This window comes from Vombatus ursinus, unplaced genomic scaffold (assembly GCF_900497805.2).
Source record: "Vombatus ursinus unplaced genomic scaffold, bare-nosed wombat genome assembly UNPS02014768.1, whole genome shotgun sequence".
Taxonomy (NCBI): domain Eukaryota; kingdom Metazoa; phylum Chordata; class Mammalia; order Diprotodontia; family Vombatidae; genus Vombatus; species Vombatus ursinus.
The window spans coordinates 20,485,508-20,499,924 of record NW_020954546.1 but is presented as its reverse complement, the minus strand read 5'-3'; the positions used below and the strand labels follow the sequence as shown (position 1 = coordinate 20,499,924).

The window sequence follows — 14,417 nt, the reverse complement described above, 5'->3', positions numbered from 1 at the left end:
AATCAACGTAGATCAGAACTTCTGAAACAAGAAGTCTTTATAGACTACCTGGGGCCCTTGATGGTGAGATTCTTTGCCCAGGGTTACACAGCCAGGATGTGGCAGGGAACCCAGGGCCAGCCGGCCCTGAGGCCGGGTTCTCTATGCAATCCTGCCTGCCAGAGTTACCTGTGTTTAAAATGAGAGTTTATTAAAATGTAATATGCAAATAAAAAACCAATCCCATTCCGGGCTTCCAGACGCTAGTCACATGCTGGTTCTAAGCTTCTGGGAGCAAGGTCAGTGTGCTTCCTCTCTGCATAGCCCTGGCACCTGGCATACAGTAGTCCCCTAATGTTTTCTGGATGAAAGAATGACTCCTTTATCTATGCCCTCAAGTCCCTCTGCTTCTGGGGATTCCCAAGGTGTCAGCCATGTTCCCACTGGATTTACCTTTCCCAGGGGGAGCCCTGTGCTCTGACAGCTAATCAAAGCTGTCCATTAAAGTGACTTACCTAAGTTAATCTCACTTGGTGGGACACACAGCATAAGTACTATTATCCCCATTTTCCAGAAAAGGAAACAAGAGACTTGGAAAGCCCAGCAGCCTAAGGTCATGAAGCTAACCAACAGTGAGGCTGGAAGCTGAATGCAGACTTTCTGATTCCAAACTGGTGAAGGCCTCTTCCCCATCCCTTTGGAGACAGATAGATATGTGACTAGGAAAGAAAAAGCCTCCCTCCTTCCTTAGTTTACCAAATCAGAACATTTGATTCTCCATGACCCCATTTGGGGTTTTCCTGGCAGATACTGGAGTGATTTGCCATTTCATTTTCTAGTTAATTTTACAGATGAGGAAACTGAGGCAGACAGGGTAAAGTGACTTGACCAGTTACACAGCTAGTAAGTGCCTGAGGCTGGATTTGAACTCAGGTCTTCCTGGTTCAAGGCCTAGCACTCTGTCTACTACGCCACCTAGTTGTTCCCAACCTGAACACTGCATAATGCCAACTAATAAGTTTTTCCCCTTAAAAAAATAAAAAAAGATCAGCTACTACAGTCGATTTTGCTGAAGAATTCAGTTCTCTCATTGACCTCTTGGCTGTCAAAAACCCTTCATAAGAGGACTTGGCCATAATCACAGGCATGTTCTATAACCCCCTTCGACAGAAGGAAAGGTACCATTTTCCTTCTAAGTAGATAACACATGGTTAAATGAGAAAGTGGGAGCATCATAACAGTGCTTGGCATACAATAAGCATTTAATAAATGCTCACTCAGTCCTTCAGTCCAGCATCTCTGCTTCAGGTGAAAAGAAGAGGCGTCGGTGGTGCCAGAGGTGCTCTAGACCTGTTCTTGATCCTCCTCTGCTAACAGGAGGCCAGACAGCTGCTCATTAGACATGCTCAGATCCTGGCACAGCCCCATGGCCAGGCTAAGGTAGGTGGCCAGGAGATGCTTGCACTGGAAGACATAAGATACAAGTCAGTTAGAAACCAGCTTGGGAAGAGGAAGCGTGTCAGCAGTTCAAATCCTGCCTCTGACATCTAGTGGCTGTGGGACCCTAGAAAGTCAATCCATTAACCTGTCCATGGTCCATTTGGCAATTCTCTAAGACAGTGGTTCTTAGGGCATAGTCCTTTCAGGGGGTCCTTGAGGTCAAAACTTTTCCTAATAGTAGGAAGATGACTTAATTTCTAATATGATGACTACAGACAGAACCCACATAAATAAAAGGTCTTTAGGGGTGGGGGTCCTCAGTGGTCCTCAAGACAGTAAAGGGGTCCTGAAAACTAGAGATCTGCTGCTCTAAGACACTTGGCTGCAGAAGACTAACCAGCAACATCAGTAAAACATGTTTCCTGCCCAGGAACTCCTCCCTCCCACTGGAAACCCAGGTCTGGACCAGGACAGAAGAGACAGGTGGGGCTAAAGAGAGGCAGGCAGGAGGCCAGGCCTCTCCACAAACCCCATGTAGGGCAATCCGAGCACGTGCCCACGATCACCTCAGGACAAAAAGGACCCTCAAGCTGACATGGAACAGTGCTGTAGGGGAGGTCAGCTAACACCTAAAGACCAGTGGGGCCCTTTGCGGCCCTGGAGCTCTGGCCCAACAAGTTTAGAGGACAGCAGCTTCCACCTCCAGCCGATTTTTCCTACCAGGAAAGCTGGGAAGGTAGGGAGTTAACAGAGGTAGGGATGGTGCCATCTTCAGTCAGAGGTAGAGCTGAATGCTAGAACTGAAGTGATCACCAGGCCTCTCATTTTACATGTAAGGAAACTGAGCCCACTAAGTGGCTGGGCTGGGCCCAGGGCAGGCTAGTGAAACCTGTTGGCCCTTTTTCAGAAGAATGTTCTTTCTTAAATAATTGAAGGACATACTACATTTCAGTTACAACAGGTAGTGAAAATAAAGGAACAGTCTTTTTCCCGTCCAAGTCCACAGAACCCAGATATTTATACATAGATTCCAGAAGAGAACCCTCTGGTCCTGACTCTTGTTCTAGAGCTCTTCCCATTAAACCTTTTTTCCCTGAAAAGTCCATCTGGGGAAGTGGGGAGGAACCAGAGAGAGAAAGCCCAATGACCACCCCGACTCTGTCCAAACTGCCACAACAACCTCTCTTAAAACATGAAAATCCACCCGATCAAACTGTAAGAAACAGTCTTTCACCACTGGGCAGGGGTCAGGCCAAAGCACACAGGCCAGCAGTCATGGCAGGCCCTGCCAGTGATGAGAGACACTGCGCTCTTGTGCTGCAAAGGGAAAGGAAGCACATGGAATCTCCAGGTCCCCAGAACAGGCCCAGGATTGGCATGACCCAAAGCAGAATGAATCACATGCAGCCAGAGGGCAAAGGACCGACACGGCCACAAGAGCCCGCCCACGAGATTCTCTCTCATGATGCCAACCAAACAGTCGAAAGAAAATTCAAATTCTGCACTGAAGCTGATCCAAATTCCTTCGTGATTCTACACTCAGGGAGTCACTGTCATCAAGTCCAGTAGCCCCAGCGCAGCGATGCCCACAGCTGCTTCTGGGGGCTGAGCCGTCGATATCTGGGGAAGAGATTTCCCTTTCATCCCGAGATTCCCTCTGCCCTTTGATTCTAGGAGAGATTGCCTAATTGCCAATTTCTTCTGAAGTCCCTGTGGTCCCCCAGACCAGTCTTGCTTTGTGAGACCCAGGTTTTCAAAGAGAATGTAATAGGGGCACTACTGGAAACAGTCAGTGCCCATGGAGTGGGGAAAGGCTACACCAATTGTAGCAGCACGTGATCGTAACGGAATGACTGTGCTGGAAGAAACAATGACATTATGTGAGAGATTCAGGGAAGGACGAGAAGACTTGTATGAAAGGAAGCAGAGAGAAGCGAGTGGAGCCAGGAAGTCAGCCCACATGTTTACAAAACCATGGGAAGGACAAAAACCCCAAACTGGGCCATCAGAATGACCAAGCCCAGCCTGGAGAGAGAGGCAGACCCCCGCCTTTACTGTTGGGCTGGACTCTGCCACCCTTGGCCTTGCCGACCCTCTGCACCATTTCCTTTTTAATTTTTTGTGCATGGGAATGGCTTATGGGGCAGGGGTGGGAGGAAAGGTAGTTTAGAAGTGAGGTTAAAGATAATGACAGCTAGCATTTACAGCGCCAGGCACTGTGTTAAGCGCTTTACGGTGATTATCTCATTTAGTCCTCACAACAACTCTGGGAGATAGGTGCTATTATTATCCTCATTTTACAGTTGAGGAAACTGAGGCAGAGGTGCCAGTTAAGTATCTGAGGCCTGATTTGAACTCAGGTCTTCTTGATTTCAGACCTGGTACTCTATCTATTTCGCTACCAGCTGTTTCAAGGTGATAGAAAAAACACATCCATTTTTTTTTTCTTTAATAAAGAGAATAGATGAAACAAATGACTAGCTGCACCAGGCAGGGGAGATGTCCTGGGTAGCGTCACCTGAAGCCCCAGCGGTGCCCAAGGTGATCACGAGACAACCTGAAGGGAAGAATGGTGCAGATGCTACTGTTCGGGCCTGCCTTCTTCTTTCCAATGCCCCCCCCACCCCCCATCCTTTGGGACAGGGGCTCTTCACCTGGTATGAATGACAGACTGCAGGGGGTCCACGAACTTGGATAGAAAAGGGCATGTGATGACTGTATTTCAATAACTGATCACAGTCCTGTGCGTTTTCTTCTATACGTTTACAAACATGACTCAGAAAGGGTCCCCAAGCTTCACCAGCGGGTTGCCTGAGGGGTACGGGGCACAAAAAGGTGAAGAGTCCCTGATGGGAGGCAATGGAGCAAACGTACATTTTCCCTTTGTCAGATGCCTTGGTTCCCTCCTGAGGCTGGCGATGGATGAGGTGTGTGCCTGGGCCCCTGGGGCCTATGCCAAGGCGGGGCCAGACTAGCCCCTTGTGTCTTGAGAAGACAACCATCATGGCGACATGAGACCCTCCGCTCCTGACAAGCTGTGTGATGCTGGTCCAGACGCTGAACGCTCCTGGGCCGTGGGATGGCTGGAATACATGGCCTCCCAGACTTTAACTCCTGATCTACGTTCCCATAAACCACGGGCTAAAGACGAGGTCCCAAGAGTAATCGAGGGCCTGAGCTGAAGAGAGGCTGCTGTCCATTCTGCGGCCAGGCTGGCTCCCAGGCTGGGGGGGGCACCTCTTACGTGCCAACCTCCAGTGCTTCCTGGGAGACTCTGAGTGGAACGGCCATGTAAGCGTGAAAGGGACAGCTTTCTGGAAGGGTTTTCACCCAGGAGGAAAACCGATACTCTTAAAAAATGACATTTCCAGGCAGCTAGGTGGTGCAGTGAAAGTCAGGAGGACCTGAGTTCAAATCCGGCCTCAGACCAAACACTTGACACTCACTAGCTGTGTGACTCTGGGAAAGTCACCTAACCCCAATTGCCTAAATCTGACTCCTCTGGGGAGTCAAACCCGGGACAGTTGACTAGAGAACACGACAGCGCCACTGGCTGCAGTTCATTTCAACACTTGGTCACGTGGCCTCGTGCACGAGGGGATCCCCTTCTCCCCACCTCTTACCAACAGGCTGTCACTCTTCCGAAGCACAGAGAATGCAAAGGCTGGGCACGAGCAGTAATGGCAAGAGGCGAAACACACATACGCCTTCCCGGAGCTGCCACGTACCTGCAGGTGGAAGAACACAGGGGAGGCTCAGGCCCGGCCCGGCCACCTTCCCTTGTAATTCATCTGATTACTCAAGAGTTATGTGGAGTGTTGCACCAGAAGGGAAAGCTTTGGTGATGCCCCCGAAAAGGGGAAATTCTGCTTCCTGTGGCAGAGTCTGGCCTTCCCCTCAGTGGCCCCGACTCCTGTCAGCAAAGGCTCAGCCCTGGCTGCTCAGCATCCCACCCCCATCCCAAACAGTGAGAAAGGCTGTGGGGTGCCCCTAAGAGTAAGGGACCAGGAGCCAGAGATGTGTTCATCCCTGCTCGCGAATGGGTGGGGTGGGGTGGGTCCTTCCTTCCTCTCTCTCTTCCTCCCTTCCCTTCCTTCCGCACTGCAAAGCTGCACTTCTCATCCTCAGCCACTGCATGGCACACCCCCCCACACACAGAGGGAGAGGACACACGTGACTGGCCCACACTCCCATGGGAAACATGGGGAGTGGTCCAGCCCTGGTGTGAGGTGCCTTCTCACCACCACACCCATGTGAGGCAGGGATCTCCAGAGGAGGGAACGCCCTCTACCAAGGCAGGTGAGCACTCCTCTCTGCCTAGGGCATTGGAATGTTTAATAACTTGCCCAAGATCACATGGTGGGTAGGTGTCAGGGCTGAGGTGTGACCCCAGGTCTTCTGGCTTTGAGGGCATGAGGCAGGTAGTATAGCACCAACCCCATATTAGAGAGGAGGAAACAGATTTTGAGAGTGGGGTGAGGCAATCATGGGGCTAATGCCAAAGACAAAAGGAGATCCCCAACATGCCTCTCTGAGAGGTCTTATGAGGAAAAATAAAGAGAGAAACAAAGCAGGTACATGGAAGAACATAGCTGCTGGAGGGGTGGGAAGACCAGGGAGGAATGCGGCCCAAAGGAGGGCCTCAGGGTGGGGGGTGGGCCCCGATTTCAACCTCTCCATATGATAGGATACTGCTCAAGCGGGTGGAAGTTCTCAAGAGATGAACTTAGTTCTAACAAGGCTCACTCACATGCCTCAGGTGTCAGAGGTAGGATCCAGCAGAGGCTGGATAGCTGTGTTTCAGGGATGGGGCAGAGGGCACTCTTGTTTGGATACAGTAGGACCCCTCATTCCCTGGGCTGAACCTCCAAAAGCCACCCCAAGCCAAAGGTAATCTGAAAAGACCCTCCAAGTGAGCTGTGGTCCTCAGGATGACAACGTAAGGCCAGGGAAGCCAGGCCTCTTCTGGAGCCACACCAGTGGCCTTCCCTCCCAAGGTCTTCTATGGGGGGCCAGGCCATGACCAAAGAAGAGGTTGGGACCAGTTGAATGGCCTCTCAGCTTCTCCCATGAGACTCTCGCTGTCACGGCCTGGAAGCTGAGACACCTAAAAAGTATAACTGAATCCATGTCTACTGCTGCTATTAGCAAATGGAGACCCAGTCATGGCCTGGGCATCCTGGGGCCTCCCACAGCACCTGGAACCTCTCCATGGCCTGTTCCTGCTGGCCCTACATCCTTAGGCCTCTTCTGGGCATCCTCAGGCCTCTTCTGGGCATCCTCTTATGGTCCGATGGCTTCAACTGCCATCTCTGGGCTCGTGCTTCTAAGATCAACACTTCCAGGCCTCCAACACCACCATGTTGGAGAACAAACATGTTCAAAATCAAGGTTAGCATCTTTCCTCCCAGCCTGGCCCTTCCTCTTGACTTCATTCTTTCTAGTAGTGATGCCACCATTTGCCTCGTCTCCCATGTTCAAAATCCTGGCCTTAATTAAGGTGATTCTACCTCCTCATACTGCTCACAGCCTGCTGCCACCACTTGAATACAGATCCTTATCACCACCCGTCTGAACTATTACATAGGGTTATACATCTAGAGAGAGAAGGGGCCTTGGCTATCATGTGGTCTAGCCTCCCCATTTTACAGATGAGAAAACTGAGGCAGACTGGTGAAGGTACTTGCCCAAGATCTCACAGACAGTATATAGGAAGAGCCAGAATTCAGACTCTGACTGGTAACCCCAAGTCCCTCCACATCTACCAATGGATCTTCTTGCTGCCCTCCCCCCCCAGCCCTCCATCCATCCCTTACACCAGGGCTGGGCTAATTCTGCTGATCCACAGCCGTGGTCCTAAGATGTCTGTGCTCAGTGACTAGAGTTCTCTACTGCCCACCTGGCAATCAAAGCTCCCCCCAGATCTCATGTTACCCTACCTTAACCCTGGGGGTTCTCACCACCTTGGATCACACCATTCCTTGTGCCTAAGATGTCCTCCCTTCCTATTTTACTGACTGGACTTTCCACTGCTCTTTAAAGCCCCTCTTAAATGCCACTTTCTACATGAAGCCTTCCTTGACTCTACCTGGTGATAATGACCTCCGCTGGGCTTCACAAAACCCTTTGTTTTGCTCAATTTCCCCTAAAACTCAACATCCCCCTGAGCCACAGACAGGTACTTTGCTTTGGGATCGTCAGCTCTCTTCCTCCCCCTTTTCATTACCTTTTCTTTGTTTATCTGAAAAACTCTTTGGATCATGGTCAAACACACAAAAGTAATGCTGAAAACCAAACTAAGACTTCTGGGACACGTTGGAATTGACCTTTCTGATCATCTTTTTTTCTTTTTGATCCAAACTGTCATGTTCAACCTTTTGACCAATTCAAGTTTTTTTTTTTTTTTTTAATTTTTTCCCCCTTTCTTAGTAGGGTTTGTATTTCTTTACATTAAGATTCCAGCCAGGAGTGTCAACCAGTTGTTAAGTTTCTAGTTTGGATGGACGGGCTTGGTACAAGGGTAGGTTTTTCCTTGGGAATTCATTTTGGATTTTAAAATGTCTGCCTTATCTCTTCAAACAGAAGCCTTAGGTATCTAAGGAATCTGAGCTCAGGATCAGAGCACACACATTTTGAACTGAAACAGGCATTATTCAAATGTCTTCATTCCCCCCCTGCCCCCACCCCAAAAGAAAACCCTGGTGAGATCTTGATCCAAGTTAGTCCTAAGAACTGGTCGGGAATATTGGCTGAAAGGGGGTGGTGACCTTGGGCAAGTCACCCTTCTGGGAATTCACTTCTACATCTGTAAAAACAAAAACACGGGACTAAATGATCCGTAGGGTCCTTTCGAGCTTCACCATTCCGTGATTTTGTGATAGGTGGTTTCCTTTCTCCTTCTGGTGGCTTGAAAAAAATTTTTTTTTTGATTATAAATATAGATTTGAAATTTGATAATGATTTGCCTGGGTGGTCTAAATTCTAATTTTCTTATTAGAATTCTGCGTATTCTTTCTATTTGCATAGTGCTGCTTGTTTTGGATGGTTCTGGGAACCATCCCAGGTTTCTTGAAATAATATTGATCTGATTTTTTTCTTTTTCCACTGTGTTCCGTGCCACCAAGACTTGTCTGCCAAAGTTTTCACTTAAATTGCACTGCTTCTAAATATGTTTCCAGTTCAATTATTTTCCAACCTTCTCTTCCTGCAAATTTTTCTTGTGCATAGATTGGGTAATGTGGCAGAGCAAAGAGAAAGTCAGCCGGGAAGCCAGGCCCACCTCCGACACAGCCTGGCTGTGTGACCCTGGAAAAGTCATTTAAACTCTGTGTGCTTTAGACAACTCTCTAAGGCAGAGCTTCCTAAACTTCTTTATGTCAAAGAAAGACCTCTGGCAACATGGTGAAACTATGGACCTCTTTTTTTTGGGAAAAAATTTAGATAATTGAAGGAAATGCTGATTTTCAGTTAGAGGTTAATAAAACTCATCCAAGTTCATGGATTCCCTTAAATCAATCCATGGATCTCTTGGGGGTCCATGGATACTAGGACAAAGAACCTTGCTCTAGCCTTTGACCCAGCAATAGCACTTCTAGGGCTGTATCTCAAAAAGATCATACAAATGGGGAAAGGACCCACATGTACAACAATATTTATAGCAGCTCTTTTTGTGGTGGCAAAGAATTGGAAATTGAGAGGATGCCCATTAGTTGGGGAATGGCTGAACAAGTTGTGGTATATGAATATAATGGAATACTATCGTGCTATAAGAAATGACAAGCAGGCAGACTTCAGAAAAACCTGGAAAGACTTGTATGGACTGATGCTGAATGAAGTGAGCAGAACTAAGCCACGTTGTGCGATGACTAATGTTGATAGACTTAGCCCTTCTCAGCAATGCAAGGATCTAAGACATCTCCAAAGGCCTCAAGATGGAAAATGCTAACCACATCCAAAGAAAGAACTATGAAGTCTGAATGCAGATCAAAACATACTATTTGCTCTTTTTTTTCTTCTGTTTTATTTTGTTTCCTCTTTCTGGTGGTTCCTCCTATTGGTTCTAATTCTTCCTTACAACATCACTAATGTGAAAATATGTTTAATAGGAATGTATATATACAGCCTATATCAGATTGCAAGCCATCTAGGGGAGGGAAGCGGGGAGGGAGGTGGAGAAAAATTTAAAACTCAAAAGCTTATGGAAGTGACTGTTGATAAATCAAAATAAATTAATTTAAAAAAAAAAGAACCTTGCTCTAAGACTATATGTTGTAGAGAAGGTGCTGATCTGCATAAGTGGATGGAGTTTCCTCACCTGGGAGTCCCTAATACCAAAGAGATCCCAGATCCTGTCTCCCCATAGCTGTTCTGTTATTCTTTACCCCCACCTCATTTATCCTCTTTTTAGATTCTTTCTGGGGAGTTTTCATGTACTCTACATCATTCCCCATTTTACTAAGTCATAACCTGATACTCTATCACAGCATGAAGGTTGTTTATCACAGAGGAGCCTGGGCAGGGCCAGGGCCTGCCAAACAGTAAAGCCTTTGGGTACAGGCTGGGTCACGACCACTCTGCACCAGCCTTGCCAGATGTGGAGGATCCAATACCAGGTAGTGGTCAACAGGAGAGAGACTCTGGGCCCCAGCAACTCATTAAGAATCTCACTTAAGGCAAAGAGGGGCTGGAATCTACACAAGTGGAGGGAGTACCCACAATGAGAAACTAAAGTATAAACGGTACTCCTTTTTGTCATGCCCCTTCACTTTTTTTTAGCTGCATTCCCATTTTTTATTAGTTCCTCTTGCCTTTTTTTTTTCCTTCAATTAATTTGAAACCTTCTTGAATTCCTGGAAGGCATCTATTACCCAGCTGAGGTTACCTCTTGGGATTTCCAGCATTGTGCCAACCAGTACATATCCCCTGGTGGCATTCCTTTTGTTTCTCTCAATCTGTAATTTTAATGGACAGTACCAGAGCTTTTCTTCAGCTTAAACCTTCTAGAAAATTGTCAGTTTTTCTGTTGTTTTTCTGAGGTCTGTGAGCTACACGGGTTCTTGGTAATCTCTCTGTCATCTTCCCAGGAATCCCCTCAATTGTCTTCTTTCCGTTCCCCTCATCTTGTTTTGGGCCCCTATCGCTCCTCTAGAAGATGGTAAGACCCTCCTGGCTGCCTCCCTGTTCTACTCTCCTACTCTAACCAATTTATACCGGGTAACCTTACTTTACTGTCAAGGTAACCTTGCCATTGGATAGAATCTACTGTTTGAAAACCTTCCATGACAGCCCCTACTTAAAGTCAAAGTCCTAGGCCAAGGTGGCACAGTGGACAGAGTGCTAGGTTTGGAATCAGGAAGACCTGAGCTGGATTCCTGCCCAGGCCACTGACGACCAAGTTACCCGGGAAAGTCACTGCATCTTTCTGAATGTCAATTTCCTCATTGGTAAAAGGGGCTTCTGAAGCCCCTTCCCGATTCAGATCTGGGATCCTGGCCTGCCATTCAAAAGCCTCCACAACCTGACTTCAATCCATTCTGGAGCCACCACACGCTCTGAGCTCTAAGCACATAGTTCTAGACCTCATTACATCTTACACTTTTCCACCTCTGTTCCTTGTCTCACAATGTTTGCTGACCCTGAAATGCTCTTCCTAACATTTCCACCCAACCTTCAAAGCCCAGCTGAAAGCTGTTGGATTCAGAGTCAGAGGACCTCTGTGGGAATCCTGGCTGTTATTTATTACCTGTGTGACTCTGAACACTACTCATAACCTCTCAGACTTAGTTTCCTCATATGTCAAATGAGGGGACTGGACCTCTAAGTTCCCTCTGAACTCAATGATTTTCCTTGAAACCTTCTCTAACCCACTCATTTGGACATTTCCAAATCATTCAAATCACTCCTTTCTCTGTACCCCTCAATATCCTTAGAGCTTACTTTGCATTACGGCTATTTGTGGCACACCTCCCTACCCCATTACCTTGAGACAGCAGAACAGTGGCTTAGTTAGCTACCTAGGCATCTTCAGGAGTGCCCAGCACAGCACCTGGTCCCCGGCAGGCACTTGAATGGAATGAACAGTCTAGCACTGGTGGCCCCAGGGCCCAACTTAGTGGAGCTCACAGTCTGAATACTTCACAGAGCAGCGGTAGAAAAAACCCCAAAGTAGGACTGGAGAGGCAGGAGGAGGGAAAGACTGCCAAGACAGAGGAAGGAATGCCTGGGGAGTGTGCAGCCCTCTGGGGTGGGGCGACTGAGTTGGGCTTGCTCTGTCCTCAGTCATCACACCTCGGGCCCTCGGGCTCAAGGTTTAACCAAACTCTTCTGACCATCACTGGGCTTCTGGCCTTGAATATGGTCTTAGAGTGACTTACTGAACAGATGTTAGGGCCCTGAAAGAAGGGACGCCTCCTCATGGTGCTTCTTGGACTTCCCAGGCGGGGCTCAGGGTAGAGCAGGCAGTCAGGAAGCACACAGGGATGGAATGCATCTGCATCCGCTCTAAACAGTCACTGACTCTGCGTGGGTCGTGGCACCAATCAGCTGGCTGCCACCTTCCCTGGCCACCCAAGGCTGGTAGAGCCTTCCACGTAAACCACTTGGTCGTCTGAGTCAAGGAGCATTATGGGAAGCTCTGAGTGTTTATTTTTACCTTTCTTCCACTCTAAGTCCAAGCAAATAATGACTGCTCTTCCCAAAACATGCCTGCATCCTCTCAGTGGGCAACGACAAAGGTCTCAGTTTTGCTTTGTTTTAAAAAGGGGGTATATTAGACAGCAGGTGCCTGTGGGCACATGACTACCTAAGGGAAGTTTGTCCTGCTCCCATCAGGCTCTAGAGATGGTGACTTAACTGAAGGGCACGTCCTCTACTCAAAAGGCAGGAGGATACTCTAAGATGCTTTGGATAGACGGTTAGATTTGGGTTCAGGAAAACTTGATTTCAAATCTTGCTTTCGGACTGCGGGCAAAGTCACTTAACATTCTGGGCCTCAGTTTCTTCCTCTATAAAATGAGAAGGTTGGATCAGATGGTGTCTGAGGTCCCTTCCAGCTCTAAGCCTGTGGTTCTACGATCAAACCAAGCCAAAGAGGAGGACTGGCCCCCACTTCCCAAATGTATCCAGAACCAGTGAGTGAACGAGTGGAATGTGCATGCACCCAGCACAAAACCCCAGTACTCATGATACAAGGCAGACAGCAATTAGACAGGTACACCCTGGGAAGACAGCCAGCTCCGGTACCAAGGCCTGGTCCTAGAAAGACCACCAGAACATCTTTTCAGTCTCCTCCCTCATCTGAAGACCCTTGACACTAGCCAAGTACAGTGAAATGGGACCATTAAGAACAATCCCAAGGGTGTGAAGTTTCCATAGCCCCCATTTAATTCAGAGTCTGGGCTGATTGCCACACTCCAAGGAAGTTAGCATTTTTATGATAAATAAGGCAACCCAATATAACACAGGATGTGAATAATGAAAACTAAACAAATGAAAATAACCACTGGGAAAAGTAAAAAGTCAACTATGATGAAAAACGTCTCAAGCAAAGTCATTAGGCTCTTAGCTAACAACTGGGTCACTGGAGAGCCAAGCATCATAGTAAATGAAAATCCAATGTGAATGGCACAGCTGCGGGCAGCCCACTTCAAATGAGGATATGGCTGGTAGCCAGCCTGCCCTAGGTCGAGTGCTATGCCGAGATTAAGAATCAAAACAAAAGTTGACACATGAGGACGTGGGAAGAGCTGTCAGCTCCGGGGACCTCTTTCCTCTCAAGAAGAGAGGCGGCCTTTTGACTGCATAAAAAAATTGGAGACAATATGCAAATCCCAGCTGAGAAAAAGGAAACAATCTCTAGCAAGAAGATGATGACATCTCCAGGGTTGGAGCTTCCGTGGGTGAGGGCAGGGCTGTGGTTGGTGGGCTGCAGAGTTCCCCAGCCAGAACAATCCTGCTGACATGCCTCTTGACCTCAGGCAGGCAAATTCCTGATGAGGTTCTGAATTACAAAGCACAGAACACCACTGCCTGGGTCTGCTTGGTGCAGGGATTAAGGTCAGGCTTTGTCCAGCTCTACAGACCTATTGCACTTGACACATGAGTATGTGGGAGGAGCTGGCAGCATTGGGTGTCTTGCAAACATCAATGGCGCCCCATTACCTTGAAGATCTGATATTAAGTCCTTTGTCTGGCATTTAAAGCTCTTCCCAATCTGGTCCCTTCTAATGGGCCTTTTTTTATATACCCCTCTTCCTTCCCCCATGATCCAGCTCACTGGCCTATGACTTCTCACATACATCAGTCATCTTCCATTTCCACACCTTTGAACTGATGGGCTGACCCCATGCCTGGCACGCTCTGCCTCCTCACCGTGGCACCTCAGAATTCCAGCTTCCTTCAAGAATCAGCTCCTCCCCCACCTTCAGGAGGAGACCTTTCTCAGGCCCTAGCTTCTAGTGCCTAGAATGGGAGCTCCCTGAGGGTATAGACTGTTTTGACCTTCTTTGTTTCCCTAGCATTCAGTACACTGCCTGGCACACAGTAGGGACTGAATAATTGCTTGTTGACTGAAAGACTTGATGATGCTAAAAATCTTTTTGAAACAATCATGACTCTGACCCTCTCCACAAAAAAAAAAAAAATCACAACTGTCAAACTTCAGGGAACTGAGAAAGAGGGAATTCTTTTCTTCCCCCCATGCATTAGCAAATCTTTTAATACTGGTTTCATTTCCTGCTCTATGTCATAGGGAAGGATGCATCATTTCTGACATTCAGCTTGATGAGGCCCAAGATTAAATGCCCATTCACTCTCAGTCTCCTGCTCATTCCACTGGACAATTCTGAGGCTGCAAATGGATTCTATTTCAATTACTAACAGTCAAATGTTTCCCATCAGGTCAAATGCTTTCATAACAGTACAGGAAGTAATTTGACTATAGCATTCCCCCACATGGAGTCGAGTAAACACACAAGTTAAACGTAATGGGAATTTTCCAC

The 14,417-nt window shown here is 47.8% G+C and overlaps 1 protein-coding gene across 4 annotated transcripts in view; it reads right to left on the bottom strand.

Annotated features, from left to right (window-relative positions):
* Window positions 1–1,223: 1,223 nt before the first annotated feature.
* The window catches only part of ZSWIM7 (zinc finger SWIM-type containing 7), a 20,667-nt gene continuing 7,473 nt past the window's right edge, over window positions 1,224–14,417 (bottom strand). For all 4 annotated transcript variants that reach the window (XM_027861882.1, XM_027861881.1, XM_027861879.1 and 1 more), the window contains exons 5-6: window positions 5,043–5,147; window positions 1,224–1,443 (exon numbers count right to left, since the gene is read on the bottom strand). In XM_027861882.1, the coding sequence (XP_027717683.1) occupies window positions 1,324–1,443; window positions 5,043–5,147 (225 nt within the window). In that variant the 3' untranslated portion in view covers window positions 1,224–1,323. The remainder of the gene's footprint in view (window positions 1,444–5,042; window positions 5,148–14,417) is intronic.